We start from the raw sequence: 14,582 nt of genomic DNA, 5'->3' as shown, positions 1-14,582 counted from the left end.
GAGCAGCTGTGTGGGGCTCTGCTGCTGGCTGGAGTTAAACTACAACAGCCAGGCATAGCAGGAGTTCATGAAAGCAGGAGGAATCCAAGCAGAACATAGCCTGGGGATTAAATAACCAGCTTTCCACAAACTTGTCAAAAACCATGAGAATTAAAAATGCTTGGGATTTTACCTTCTTTTTACTCAGAGAGCATTCTGTTCTTAATTACAGCTGGCAGCCTCAGTGGCCACCTCATTTGGCTTTGTCAGGGTTGAATTCAATTACATTCAGAAGGGGAAACAACATGACTTCCTTAAGTCCAAATCACCTTGGACACATGTCCAAAGCAACTCTGGACAGCTGCTTCCTTTGTGAGGAATTCCAAGGAACAGGAACGGTGTAGTGGCAAACTCCTTTGGGCTTAGAGATTTCTCAGTGCATTTAGGCAAAGAATGATCCTTCATTGCTCTCCCTACCTCTAAGCCCATCTTCCCACCTCCATGAAATGAACAACAAACAAAAATGAAGGACTAGCAAATAGTTTCACTTCCTGGTTCTTACATCTGCGACACCACCAATCCATTTGGTGGCCTGGAGCAGGCTGCACTGCTCCTAAATTTCGCCGCTGGCTAAGTGGAGATGTGTAGGAAAGCTGAGAGGCTGCAGTCAGCCATTATCCTCCACTGGAGAGAATCAGAACCAGTCAACCCATGTATTACAACTGCATTTATACTGGCATTTAAGAGAGATTCGCCTGGATGTTTTAAGAGCTGGATGAACTAAGTTTTACATCTCTTGCCAGATGTAACACAGTCACACCCTAGAAATACTGTTTTTACAGTGTTATCGATTCCTTCCAGTTAGGCAACATACAGAGAAAGAAATACACCTACGCATGAGACAGAGATCAAATCTGGGAGCTCTCAGCTGCTTTTGTTCATGGCACCATGGTACATCCTTTCCAGCATTTAAATAATCATAGCGTAGGTTGTCTCTGCCTGGGTCTAGGATTTTAGTGAGCATCTGTGAAAAAAATTAAGTTAAATCTGAATCTTGACAAAGATCACCCCTTGGTATCTCAAAAAGGTATGTCCTGCATTGTTTCATTCTGGATGTTATTTTCTTCTTTCATAGCAGATTATGCACAGTAAAACTTTGGAAAGCCTGTCTCTGATCATTGCCCACCAGCACATTGGATACCTCTAGCATGTGATCTCTGAAACAACCACTATCAGACAAGTGTGTCATAGTGAATTCAACCCAGCTGAACTTTCAAAGCCTGCAAACAGAGAAGACAACCTGGGAAATCTTTGCTAGAGCAGTCTGGAAACTGTGAAAAATCTGGGTCCCTTTCTTGCTAAGCAGACTGTAGCAGAAAGATGCTCCTTACATCTCTTACTAGCAATAGGATCTGGCTAACACAAAGAAAGGCATTGAAAGTTTAAGGACACTTATAGAAAACCTGAGGATAACATAACCTAGAGGAGAGAACCAGGACTTGCCCTTTAGGAATTCTCCTAAAAAAAGTTAGATTTGCAAATTGGGATCTCTAGGCTATAAAGACATCTATATAAAGGCTATATAGGCAGCTCAAGAACCAGCAGAGATCAGCTCTGGGGGCATTTGAGGTCTGGCCTATTCCTCTGACTCCCATCCCTGTAGTTGCTTGTCTGTCAGAAGGGGGGAACTTTTAATCATTCTCTTCCAAAAACTTTCCAACACAACTAAGACCTTGACACAGTGAGATGGAATGATGAGAAACTGTACCAAACCTTTAGAGAGAAAACAAGAAATAAATTTAGTGTCACTCTCTATATAGCATCTCCCTTTATTCCCCTTTCAACAGCCCTGGGAGCTACTGGGATTTTAAGCACTCAGCATACGTAAATGTAGATTGGAGGATGGGAGGGCCCATGAAGCACACAGCAAGGAGAGGGAGGCTGACAGGAAAAGCTAAAGGGATGCAGGTGTTCTGAGTACACAAGGTTTATGGATGACTTATTCAGTAATACACCATCAATTATAGTGATGCTGTCTCAGCTGGATTAACTCCTGGCGGACAGGAGGCAGTTGGGGAGATGGATTCGCTTTTCTGTCAGTCATGATCAAGACCAGCGTTCCCCATTCATTTGTGCTCTGTTCTGCAGAGGACTTACTGACAGCTTCACAAATTTCTGCAGGAGTCCGACGGCCATCTGCTGCTTTCCTACCCGACTTTTTAGGCAGGTCAGAATAGGGAAGCTAGCACCACTGGTTCACCTGCAGTGCCATAATACTACTGCTGGGCTGGCACAAACTCTTCATTCTCAGTAAGCATAATTGCAGACCACTCCCTAACTCAGAGGAAGATGGGGGCTCAAGTCTTTCAAATGTTTTAAACAGCTACCTCGAATCCACTGCACTGCAAGATGAGCAGCCTTCCTGCTGCCTACAAAGTGCTTTAAGACCCCTGGAGGAAGGATTCCTACAGGGCATGATGTTTATCACAAGCACAGCACCACACACAATATGAATCATCACACACCGATGTCACAGTCCCTACAGTAAGTTCCTAAGCGTACAGTACAAGAAGCAAAAACTGGTGCCCCTCTGTTTTCTCTTCAGCCTTCCTAGCTGGTCTGTGTCATCACTTGTTTGCTATTTGTGAAGGGAGTTTTTGTGTTTGTGGATCTCTGTTCCTGCCTCTGGATCTACAATAATCCCATAATTGTGATGCCAAGCAGTGCCTGAAGACAATTTTATCACAGTCTGTATAATGTGTAAATACCATTAAGTTAGACGGATTTTCTCATTAATTCTCCGTCCCAGTGACAAGCCAGGAATTAACACAATTGATTTTCCAGTCCCTGCTCATTATCAATCATCCAAGAACTTAGTCACATCTCATCTGTTCCACCTGGGTCCCAGCATTTATTTGTAGACTTCAACATATATTAAACTAATAAAAAACAACGGCCATAACGACCTCTGTGCTCAAAACCCAGACAAGAACAAACTATGTATGTTCTTAACTCCTTTGGTGAGAAGCTTCCCACTATGTACCACTGTCCTACAGAGAACAAGCAGTGGGCAGGTTAAGCAATAGCCTGTTGTACACTGCCTGTTGTGCTAATATTTTCCATCTTGCAAACAAAATAAATGTACACCTCTGTGTCGCTCTCTAAAACCTTAAAGAAAGACAACAATTCATAGGGTGTTTGTTTCCTAAAGGTGCTCCATTTTAAATTAATAGAAGTGGTATAGTGTTTACAAGGGACCTCCACAATTCAATCCAAATTCTCCCCATTACTGCCCCTGAAATGCTTCTGACTTTGCCACTTGTCTCCACTGACTGCAGTGGGACTACTACCCTTCAGTCCCTCAGTGAGGGGAAAGACATGCATTATCTGATTCAACAGGTTAAGAGAAGAAAGTAAAAACCTGGGAAAAAATGTATAAGGCCAAAATGAAAAAGCAGCAGATACAGCATGAAACTCTTTTCAGCTCTAGAACAGGTTTTGTAAGGCTCCAAATGGAGAGGAATCACAAGCAGTGGTACTGAAGGGAATCTCAATATCTCACAGTTGTTCTGTTCCTGTGGTTCCCACCATGTCTAGCAGGAAACATTCCCATGGCATGCTGGAATTTTGCACCCTTGAGCTTTCCTGATCTCCTTCATTACCATCTCTTGGACCAGGAGTGGGAAGTCTGGCTCATACAGAATTTCCTGCAGAAATCTACAGGTAAGGTAGATAGTTAAACAGCAGTCTGACAAACGCAAGCCCTCTTATGAAACAGATGTGCTTCCAGTCCACACAATCCTCACTGGGCCTCCTATAAAATGGAGACTCTTTTGGATCACATCTTATACTCCAATTCCCTTACCTGTATCCTCAGTCTCTCAAGTATTCTCTTGCTTGTCCCATATCATACTGCTCCACTGGATTATATACTGTGTAAATCTACTCATTCATCTACCTGTAGTTCACCCAAGAAACAGAAAACCCAGAGCACCAAACACTTTTTCTGTAAACAGGAAGAAATAGATTGCTGTAGACAATAAATAGTTCTGAATCCCCCTTACTGAGGGCATCTGTTCTTCTGGCATATGCAGTCAGAAAGGGATTCATAGACCAAAATCATCTCTCTCATCCATAGCAGAAAGAGATGTTCACTCTGGCTATTACAGGTTGGTAATGATAAGTGCTGAATGCTTTTGTTGTGCTAAACTGTGGAGGCAAACCCCTTCTTGACCCAAGAATCATTTTAAACCTTGCGAGGCAAGTGTTTATTCAGATGCTCGCTAATATCAATATAATGAAGCAGCTGCCTTTTATCTGCATCTGCAATCCAGTCTTCAGTTTTGTTCTTGTAGGTAGTTCTCAGTCCTGTCATGTTGTGGTGAGTTCTGTAAATCAATCAAACATGAAATAGTGGGAAGGAAAGAGGAAAGCCTCCTCAGAGGCATCTGAAGTGCACAGTTAGTCCCACAAGCTCTCTGCCTCACTCTAGAGGACCTGTAAATAAGTGTAGTCCTTTAAAGCCATCAGGTCTCTTCGGCTCATCTGGATCCAGCAAGTACTCTAGACAGGCTCAGAGATGGCATTATCACTAGATAATAATAATCTTTATGGAAGCTATTTAGGGGTAATTCTAATCTTTTTTATTAGGTGACTTTTGAAACTTCCAGTGCAGGGAGATGGTACAGGTTTGGAATACTAAACAATAAGAGGTTAGAAGGGATATTTCAATCTGGTGGCTGCCTCTTCAGATAATTGGATTCCTAATCCCTGAAAGGTTATGATCTCAGTTTACTCTGCTGGGACAGAAGGCACCCAATTAGTCTTTTATCACATGATCCAGTCCAGGCTTCAGCACTGCCTGCAAGAGACAGGCAACAATTTGCAAATCATCACAGCAGGGGAAAAAAGAAAAAAAAAAAAAAAAGACGTTGCAGGTATAGGGAAGTCAGGCTCCGATAAATCAGCCTCTGTCTTGCGTTTCTCACTGGAGCAGGGAGTGGGATACGCCTATCTCCCAGCTGCCATAAAACAACAGCTCACAACATCCACAAACACAAAGGATGATAAAGTCCATTCTCTAGAGGGTGCTGGTGGGCAAGCTTGTATGCAAGAGCCTGCTCCTGTCTAAACAGAGCTGGATAAACACCTCTCCAGCCCAGATCTGGCAGCCCACCGTGAAGTGGTCAGAAGATAACTTGTCTAGGTAGTATTGCTGCTGTGTTGTCAGCTTTTTTCAAGGTTATGGCACTGAAAGGCAATAGCATTAGCAGAAAAGCATGGGGGAAGGGGAGGTGTTCTATTCTTTACAGAGAACCCATATTAAATCACAAAATAATCTCTCAAGGACTGTGAAGTGTTTGGCTGCAGCACAGAGGAGCTTGTAAATACAGTGGAACCAAGCTAGCTCTTGTAAAACATCTTCACAAATGCAGAACAAAACACAGAGAGCAAGTCAAACACTCTATCCCCATCTCAGCAGGAAATAAACCTAAAACATCGATACGCTTAAATCTAGTCCTAAATAAAAAAACCCTAGGAGCCAAAATCGGCAATGGTGTGTAAGGATCACTTCACAGAAACTAATGAAGTCAGATTATACCTGGTGTCTTCTTGGTAGTATTACTGCCATCAATGACCACTGAATCTTTCATGCAAGGACTCTACCAATGAAGAAAAAGAAATGTGTCTCTGGAAAAGAAAGCATCCTCAAGGAACTGCTCTTTTCTGAATGAGACACTAGACAAAGACTGGTGTCAAAAGAAGAATAAAGATCATGGACAATCAGACAAAATGATGTCACCTTCCAAGTACCTAAAGTGGCTGCGGCAGCAACAAGGAGCATTGCCAAAAGAAAATTCAACCCTCGTGGTTCCCGGAGATAAATCAAACGCAGAGGTTTGTTAATATGGGTAAGGCTTACTGTACACAGATGATTTTGCAAGTTGTTAACTACGCCTTTTGAGCAGCCAGGGATCTTGTCTGAATCCTCTCACACCCCGGTGCTGTCTCATGGATGACATTTTGTTGTTTTTTTTTCCAATTCACTGCAGACCACAAAGGTGTGCACTACATTAAGTAAGAAGAATCTCTAATAAGTGTGCTAACAGCCTGAATGAGAAAAACGTGTAGCCTTTTAAGGTTATACTGAAAATAGAACAAACAGAAAATATGTTAGAAACCAAGACTTTCTCCTTTATCAGTGGCTGAGCTCATTTCCCCCTGCAGCCTGGTAAATACATCTACTTGCGTGTAACTAGTTTTATGGCAGATTTCAGACTGGAACAGATTTTTATAGCCCAACCTTGAACTCTAGCAAGCACAGAATCCCAATTGGTGAGGCAATAAGCTGCAGCATCAGCTGCAGAGCCCTGCTCCAGGACAAAGCCCAGGGACTAATATCAGGGGATTGCTGCTAGCCAGCTCCCCCACGATCAGGACTCCTGACGCATCCCAGCAAGTCCTAGACAGCTCCTCCACATCTAGGATAACACAAAGCTCTGCCAGATCCCCTCAGCCCTATTCTATTTCCAGTCTTGGTTCCTTATATACAGCTCTTCCAGTTCACTTCAGTCCCACCTTGCAAACACATACACATGCTATTCTGTCCATCCGGGATGTCTATAGTAAGCACTGATTGAAATTATATTCATGGGCTAGGCAGCAAGCCAGGGGACTCTCTTTACTGTCATTCACTTGGCACTGACTGGAACAATTTATAGCAAACTGAAGTGTAAGGACTTGATAATAAAACTATTTCATTTCTATCTCTGATTCAGCTGCCACCTGTAGAACTGCAGCCAGGAATGGGCTCTGGAAATGCATTATAAGACCATTAGAGCTCCACCAGGCACTGCCTTCATCTTTATGCCTTCTATGCCTGCCCACATCAGCTTTGTTATGGTAAATGACTCCTCCTCTAGCTGGCCCCTGAACTGATCAGGGATCCCAGACTGATTTATTACCACAAGGACACAGAATAACGCAGCTGTCTGCATCTTTTACAGACAGGTATCATGTGCAGAGTTGAAAGCTTCCAGCGCTCAAATGTCCTTTCCTGTCCAAGTGGGCTGTCACCCCAGAAGAGGGGAAGCACTGCCTGCTGGAACACCTTAGTCTCTTTGGACAGCTGTTTCACATCAAGGACAGAAAATGGGGCACAGACAGTGTTTGGCCACTGACATATTACAAATGCCTGTGCTAGTATTGTGAACAGCCCTCCTGTCACGGGAACCAGTTTCTGACATTCACACCTGGACTGGCACCATTTGATGGTGGCCCTTTCCACCAATGGCAGCCCCATCTCCAAGGTGCTTTATGCTCCTATTTCAGCCAAACTGCTCAAAGCTACACAAGTTCCAAATGCAAAATTTCTATAGGCACCACCACAGCCTGACAATTTGGGCCAATTTTACTGTTGAATGATGAAAATTCAGATGAAAATCGAATAGTCTATTTCCACTATCCCTATCACAGGATAGACATTTCTACTGCACTACCTCCCTGGGACTCAAACTACTCCCTGTCCTTTCCCCATACACAGACAGGGCCTCACAGAATTTCAGTTTTTCCCCCAAAACTGTTAGCAGGAGAGTGCTGACTAGGATGGTCAGGTTTTGAGTATAAGAGAAAGAATCTACATCAAATTCAGTTTTCCCTGGAAAGTACAAAGCCTTGGTGAAGTAAATTCTGAAAACATTTCTTCTCTTAACTTTTCCTCCATAAGATGCTTTTTACACAAGTCAGAATGCAACACACATTCTCTCCCACACAAAAAAAGAAGCATACAGATCTCTAGAAAACAATAATTCTTTTCTCCTGTGGGTTAGCTTGCTTGAGAGATTGATATTCTTTTTATGTCTCAATCCTCAGGAGACATTCCGGGCCCCTAAATTACTTAGATGTGTTTCTTCACCATCTGGAGATGAGTTAACTCTCAATGGGAATGTGTATCGCTTTCCTATATGTACAGGCATTCAACCTTCCTGACTCATAGAAAGCAGAAACACCTTGGTGCTGCTGCCCCAGTACTCTTCTGTCGATAGGTGTATCTCACATGTTACCTACTGATCAGAGGCTGCAGAAAGAGACAGAAACTGGAGACTCCTGTACACACTCAAACACTGGGAACTGACCAATTTCCTGCTTAATGGTTTCCCAGGACATAGTTCTGCAGAAGACAATAGGCCAGTACACAAATACATAGGACTCGTAATCTCAGAAGGCACGTATCAAGTTCACACACAGGGGCAGGTCACCCTTCCCCAAATCCTAGGCTTTTCAGTCATGAGTCAAACCATCATCTCTGTGAAAATGCTGAATATCTCTGAATGAAGCAGCACTATATAGAAATGCTAGAACTCCCTACATATAAGGGATAATTTTTTTTTTTTCTCTAGAACACCTGAATTTCTGTGTATGCACATCTTATGCAGGGATACTGACAGAACCACTACAAAACCTGGAATAGTTTAGGTTCAGCTTCCCCAGCTCATCCTTTCTCTTGCATTTGAAAAAGTTAAAATCCTGGGATCTGATGACCTTGAGAACTAGGTAATTTGTGATATGGATTTTAGAATTCAGGCTCTCACTGCTGAAAGGTGGACAGAAGCAGGGAAGCTCTGTGTGTCACGCTGACCCGCTACTGCTCATAGAACAACATGTGATACCTGCCTTGTGAGGTAGTGGGAAAACAGAAAAATCTTTTGGCATAAAGTAAGACAGGATTTCAGCTTCTGAAGTTCATTAATACATAACTGCCCTCTCCAACTCCTTCTTCATCTTTCCCCTTAATCTTCCTCTCCCCATCCATGGGCAAATTTGTTCCACCTTTTCCTGGAAACCTCAACTGCAAAGGTTTGAAGAAGCAGGGATGCTGCAGGGAATTCATGCAGAAAGGAACTTTAAAGAAAGCTTACAGTACATCACTGGGGAGGAAGCCTTGTGTTTCTGGGTGGCTAATTAACTTCTACTTAAGAACTAATTTAAGGAAGAAGAAAGACCAGATGAAGAATGGTATGGCACAGCACCAAGTATACTCCTAAGGCCTTACTGAGCAAAATAAGAAAGGCACTTGAATCTCTAGCATGTTATTCCCAAGCTCTCCTTTATTTATACTGACCAGAGCTAAGGTTTATACAGTAGTATAGCTACCAACACAGGTTAAAATATGACTCAACTGTGGCATACAGTGGCCTTATGCCATACAGAAAGTAATTTATAATCTATCTGAAGTCATTTCATCAACCCTTGGGACAATGGCTAACAAGACTGCGAAGATGGTTTATTAGACCCTCTTTCCATTAGGTCAAAGTCTGAGAAACTGCTTATTTCCCACAGTGGGATGATGTTTCACAGCCTTATTTGCAAAACACTGTGTGAGATGTAAATTGCCTGAATTTACCCCTTATATGGAATATACATTTCATTTATTCCCTTTCCCCTAGTAAGTCTGCTGATTCTGGGAGGAGGCCTTGTTTTTTGTCTTAGTGGGACCCCTAAAAACATGCATCATCTTTATTCTTTGTGCTAGATCAGTGACAAGGCACTGTTTCCCACACAAATCGAACCACTGCCTAAAAGGACTTTCCATTCTACCCTGAAAGAAGAGGAGGAAAGAAGACTCTAGCCTTTATTAAAATTACTGGGTTATTCAGCATTTCCCAGTTAACAAACTGGCCACTGATCCAGCACTAGAACAAAGAGCAGATGCCAGGATCTCCCACCTCAGTTAGCACCTAAAATCACTGCCAGAACAGCAGAGCTGCCCAGAGCTAGCCTAGGACAAGACATCTGAAAGGTGCCAACCAAGAGTTCAACTGTACAAGGCAGACCCCAACCTCTTCTCGTGTTGCTGAGCTCTTATCGCTTTCAAGCTCTTAGAGCATTAGGCCAGATCCTCCAGAGACGTTCTCACTGCCTTCCTTGCTCCCTTATAAACTGCCTATGTGACACATCTCTCAGCCAGCACGTTCATCTTGATTCATTATTGACAGAGTCATCTGATTAATGAGCAGATTCTCCTCCTTGTTGTTTTCATGAGAAAGCAGCACAATGGTGCCATAGATTTTTAATTCTTCAAACCACTCTGGCCTTGGCATCCTGATGAGAAGTCAGCAGAGGACAGTCAGAGGTTATAGTTTTGTCCGGGTTTGTCCTTGTTTTAAAAAACATTTGGGTCTTCATGTGCAGAGGTTGTGAACTCCTCTCTCAAGACAGTCCATACATGAAGTCTGGGACAGATGTCCAAGCATAGGTTTCCTTCCAAGGAAATAGATACACTTGGTCGGTAACACTGTGCCTGCAGATCAGTGAGACTTGAATGTTGAAGCAAGCTGCATTCTCAGCTGACCCCAAAGGAATGCTAAACTATGTCCTTCAAGTACTCCTCATTCAGACAAATCCATGTGGCCACTGAAACATCTGGATTAGAACATGGGCTTTCCTGGGATCTAACTATACAGAAAGGCAACTATATACAAAGGATGAGCACTGACAGTATTAAGGGTTATCATCAGAAGAAGGTATACAGGAAAACTTGACAAACATGTTCATTTTGAGTCTTACTCTGAGGTACAAAGAGCAAAAACCTTATTTCAGACAGTAAAGCATGGGCATTATTCTATCCAGTGCTGGGCTTGTTTCCTTTAGACATACAACTGCAATAAGCCAGCCATGCTGTTTCATTAAAACTTAGAATTTTTTAGCAGTTCTGGGAGCTATAGCTTTTAACTTGGCAAGATATTTAGCTCCACCTTAAAAATGAAAAATAGCTTTAAAAAAGCCAGAGCAGCATTTCATTCCTTAAATATGTAATTCAGCAGGCACAAAACTCCAAGTATAAAGCAACCAAAGGTGATTTAAATGAAAATAATCTACCAGTGACCTAAAAGACAAAAGAATATGTGAGGGGAAAGGCTTAGTTATTAAGGTACCAGACTGGAAAGAAGATCCCTTATGTACTTGCCTCCAAGGAGCGTGACCTTGATTAAGCAGTGGTGACTCAGTCTACTCACCCAAGAAATGGGGAGAATATAGTCCAAGCTCCTAAAAACACTATAAAAGTATTAAGATTTTCCAACAACGATTCAAGACGTGGGTGTTAAAAGCAATTGACTGAACAGAAGTACATCTCATAGAGCGTGCAGACACTGCATTATTTTTCCCCATGAGTGTACTACCCATGATGCCCACACTCTTCTGAAAGCTCAGCCCTCAGCATCTGACCAGAATAAGCTTATTAAGCCATCAGCACAGCCTTTAAAAATATAAGATAGAGATGACTGGCTTTCTTCAAATGCCTGTTTGTGCCATTACCTGCCTGGGCCAGAAGCATCTGTCCAGACATAATTTGCACATTAGAAATTCATCTGCAGCCATTTATCTTCCAAGTTTCCTTACACCAGAGGACACCCAAAGAGATAACCCAGACAAATACTAAAAAATCTTGCCACACAGCTAACGTGAATTCCTGTAGAGAAAAAAAAATGAAGTAATTTTAAGTACATATTTGGAAAGTCTCCTTTTTCCATTGTCCCGAAGATTTTTGATCCACTGGCTGTAGAGGAGAAAAACACCCCAAAAAACTCCTAGCTGTCCTGACTGTAAAAAAAAAAATCTTCCCAAATAAGGATGTGCTGACCAATGCAGTGACCTGAGCCTAAAACCATAAATGCAAAGAGGGACACCCCTCCTTCCTCCTCCAGTAACAATACAGTCTGCTGCATTTTGCCACTCAATAAAAAGTAGACCTAGGATTCTGGATCAACCTTGTAGAACAGCAGAGAAGCAGCAATACCAGAATCTGGTCCGCCACTTGTCTCACAGAGAATGTGGTTTTTTTCTCTGGAACAAGGTCAAAGGTATCAGGACAATCCTAGCGCTCCGCAGTGGCCCCTGTCTGCCTGGCAGAGGATCTCTCAGCCTAGGGCACAGGTACCACAGGGTGCTGCAGCAGTGATGGAAGAGCAATGCTGCCATCTGCGGACAATCAGAATTACAGCCTCCACCGAGACAGGCACTGGACAAAAATGGTGTTCAATGTTCCATGAATTTCAAATCTCTAAACATTTTCTATTAGAGGTCGTTTCTTTAAAATGAGTTTAAGCTGACTCTGCTTGCTACCAGCACAAAGCATTAGACTGTTTTAAGAGCAAGCGCAGATCAATTACAGTAGTAACAGAACACTCAACATGCTCTCTTGCTAAAGGAAACTCAGCAGACTAGTTTCTGCAGATTCAGAAAAAAGAGCTTTATCAACTTTCTTTAGGAGGATCCTTGAGTACAGCCCATATGTATCTAGATGCTATGCTATTCTGCATTTTATCCTCTAAAATTATCTCCAAATGACCTGAGGCCCACTCTGCACCTCAAAAAGCCTGAAAAATATTTCCCAGGCCTAGCTGTCTTAGAATCACAGAATGTCTTGCAAATCCAAACAGGAAATCACTTCAAAGCAGACAATGATAGTAAGATACTGTTGCAGGTAAGAACATTAGTTCGACAACGGTTTATAGTCACCAAGCTTTACTGCAGGAACTCCTTTCATTCTCTTCTACTCAGATGGATTTTGAACTAGAAGCAAAACCTGAAATCACGTTTCACAAATCCCTCACACATAAAGTCTTCTTTATATCTGTTTTCAGCTATATGCACCACAGACAACAGAGGTGGCACAGCCAAGAGGTCTCTCTAGACTGTTCAAACCACTTCAACCACATATAAAAAAAAAAAACCTGCCAGAAAACATGTAAGACAAAAAAAGACTTCTTAGTCTTCTTAATCTAATTGTACATGCATTTGTATAGTAGACTGCACCAGTGGCAAAGACAGGAAAATTTCAAACCATGCTTTGGGCTCATTTAGGACACACACAGGGGAGGGTTATGCTGTCACAGTCCTGTGGAGCAAATAAAATCATTACAAGTCAGAAGCACTGGAAGAATGGCAGATCACACAGATGAGGATGAAAAGGTCCATCTTTATTAAAAATATTAAAAGTTCAGCTGAAACCTCCTTACCAATGCTGAACAGTACATGGCACAGAAAACTGCATCACAGGAAATTATGCTCATTGATGAAAAGACTCTGAAGTCTGCCATTAGTATGAGATGATCACTGCTACTGAACTTTTTACCCAACGATATGGAAGGACAGGACCATGTGATTCATAAAGGGACTCTTACACAAAATGTATGATCTCTCATGCACTTAACACTATAAACCCGCAGACAAAGACTCTTCTCCTTCCAGGAAGAATACATGTCCAAAAATACAACTGGAGTGATATAAAATTATACAGCATAATTAAAAGAATAACATTCAGACACTTTATTGGATATGAAGAAAGACCAGGAGGTGCTTTAGGACACATTAACAGATGGGCTACAGATCTGTTCATCTACCAGGGTAGACTCATCACACTGCAACACAGCTCACCAAGAGAGACCTGAAAGAAGTTTAAAAAGTTTATATTCAGGGAAAGTAGCATGGGACAGGGAGGAGAGGGGTAGGGAAAGAGACCCAGCATCCTCATCACAAAACAAACCAGTTAAGGAACCTCTCTTACCACTCAGTGTCTATGTGGAGATTATTTTGGTCTACTTATGTTGATTAAGTTACCTGTTAGGTTAGTTCATACCTAAAATGTTTTCTAGTACTAACATGTATTTTGGAAAGCACGCAGAGATAAAGCATTTTTTACTTTCAGAGCTCTCTATGACAATGATGTTGGCTCAGCATCCCTGTGAGGTAGGCAAAAATTAGCTGTTTTCCAAGACACAGAGAAGTTAAATGACTTCCTCAAAGCCATGGTGAAGAATGTGTTATTTATTATTAATATCCTTACTAACCTGGAATGATATTGGTTTTCACACACAGGGTATTGGAGGCAACCAGTATGTGCTAGCAAGGAATTACTGAATTTTCATCTCATTCTTACTATTAAAATGCTTTGAATCCCCCCCCCACCTTGAAAAGTGTTCCACAAACACATACATGTACTAGTGAGGTTTTTCCTTCATCTCTGTAACAAAAAGCACTGGTCATTTCCAGCAGTAAGCAGACATCCTACACAGGGGGCTTTTCCCTGCTACCAAAGGGTAGCCTAGATACAACTAGTTACATACACTACTCCACCAATGATCATATCCTAGATCTTTCTACCGTTACAATTACAGTTATCAAACATACGAGTAAGTATTAGTTACTTTAAGGAGTTTAGCTTGAGTACTCTAGTTTATGTAAAAGGAATAGAAAAAAGATAACTACCCATTCTTTTAAACTGATAGCTATACAAAAACAAGCTATCATAAAATAAAGCACGCAGCTGCTACAAAAGTAGCAACAAAGCCATGCTGGGATTAACCTAATAAACCCACATATTCCCAGTTGCAGGGTTAACAGATTCACCAACTCAGCCCGTATCACTAGAAAAGCTTTTGCTTTGCAGAAAAGTGAAGTGGGTCTCAGAGCCAGCCTCTTCTTTATTCGGTCCACAAAGAAGTAACAGTAGATACTGTGTTGTGTATGTCTGTATTGAAAAGTTTCCAAAACCTTCTGGATATCTCCCTCCATTCAGCAGAGCTGAACTTTTGCATTTTCTC

General features: G+C 42.0%; 1 protein-coding gene across 15 annotated transcripts in view; it reads right to left on the bottom strand.

The window, feature by feature from the left end:
- The window catches only part of DISP3 (dispatched RND transporter family member 3), a 149,412-nt gene that overhangs the window by 130,383 nt on the left and 4,447 nt on the right, over positions 1 to 14,582 (bottom strand). The window contains exon 3 of one of the 15 annotated variants that reach the window (XM_074848541.1): positions 12,939 to 13,426. The exons of 13 other annotated variants lie outside the window; for them this stretch is intronic. In XM_074848541.1, coding sequence (XP_074704642.1) covers positions 13,379 to 13,426 — 48 coding nt within the window. In that variant the 3' untranslated portion in view covers positions 12,939 to 13,378. Of the gene's footprint in view, positions 1 to 12,938; positions 13,427 to 14,582 lie in introns of those variants that run through there. One more of the 15 variants, XR_012626180.1, reaches the window with a different exon arrangement.

This window comes from Strix aluco, chromosome 22, assembly GCF_031877795.1.
Source record: "Strix aluco isolate bStrAlu1 chromosome 22, bStrAlu1.hap1, whole genome shotgun sequence".
Lineage (NCBI taxonomy): Eukaryota > Metazoa > Chordata > Aves > Strigiformes > Strigidae > Strix > Strix aluco.
Note: the sequence above shows the minus strand (reverse complement) of the source record. Positions and strands in the feature narration are given on the sequence as shown.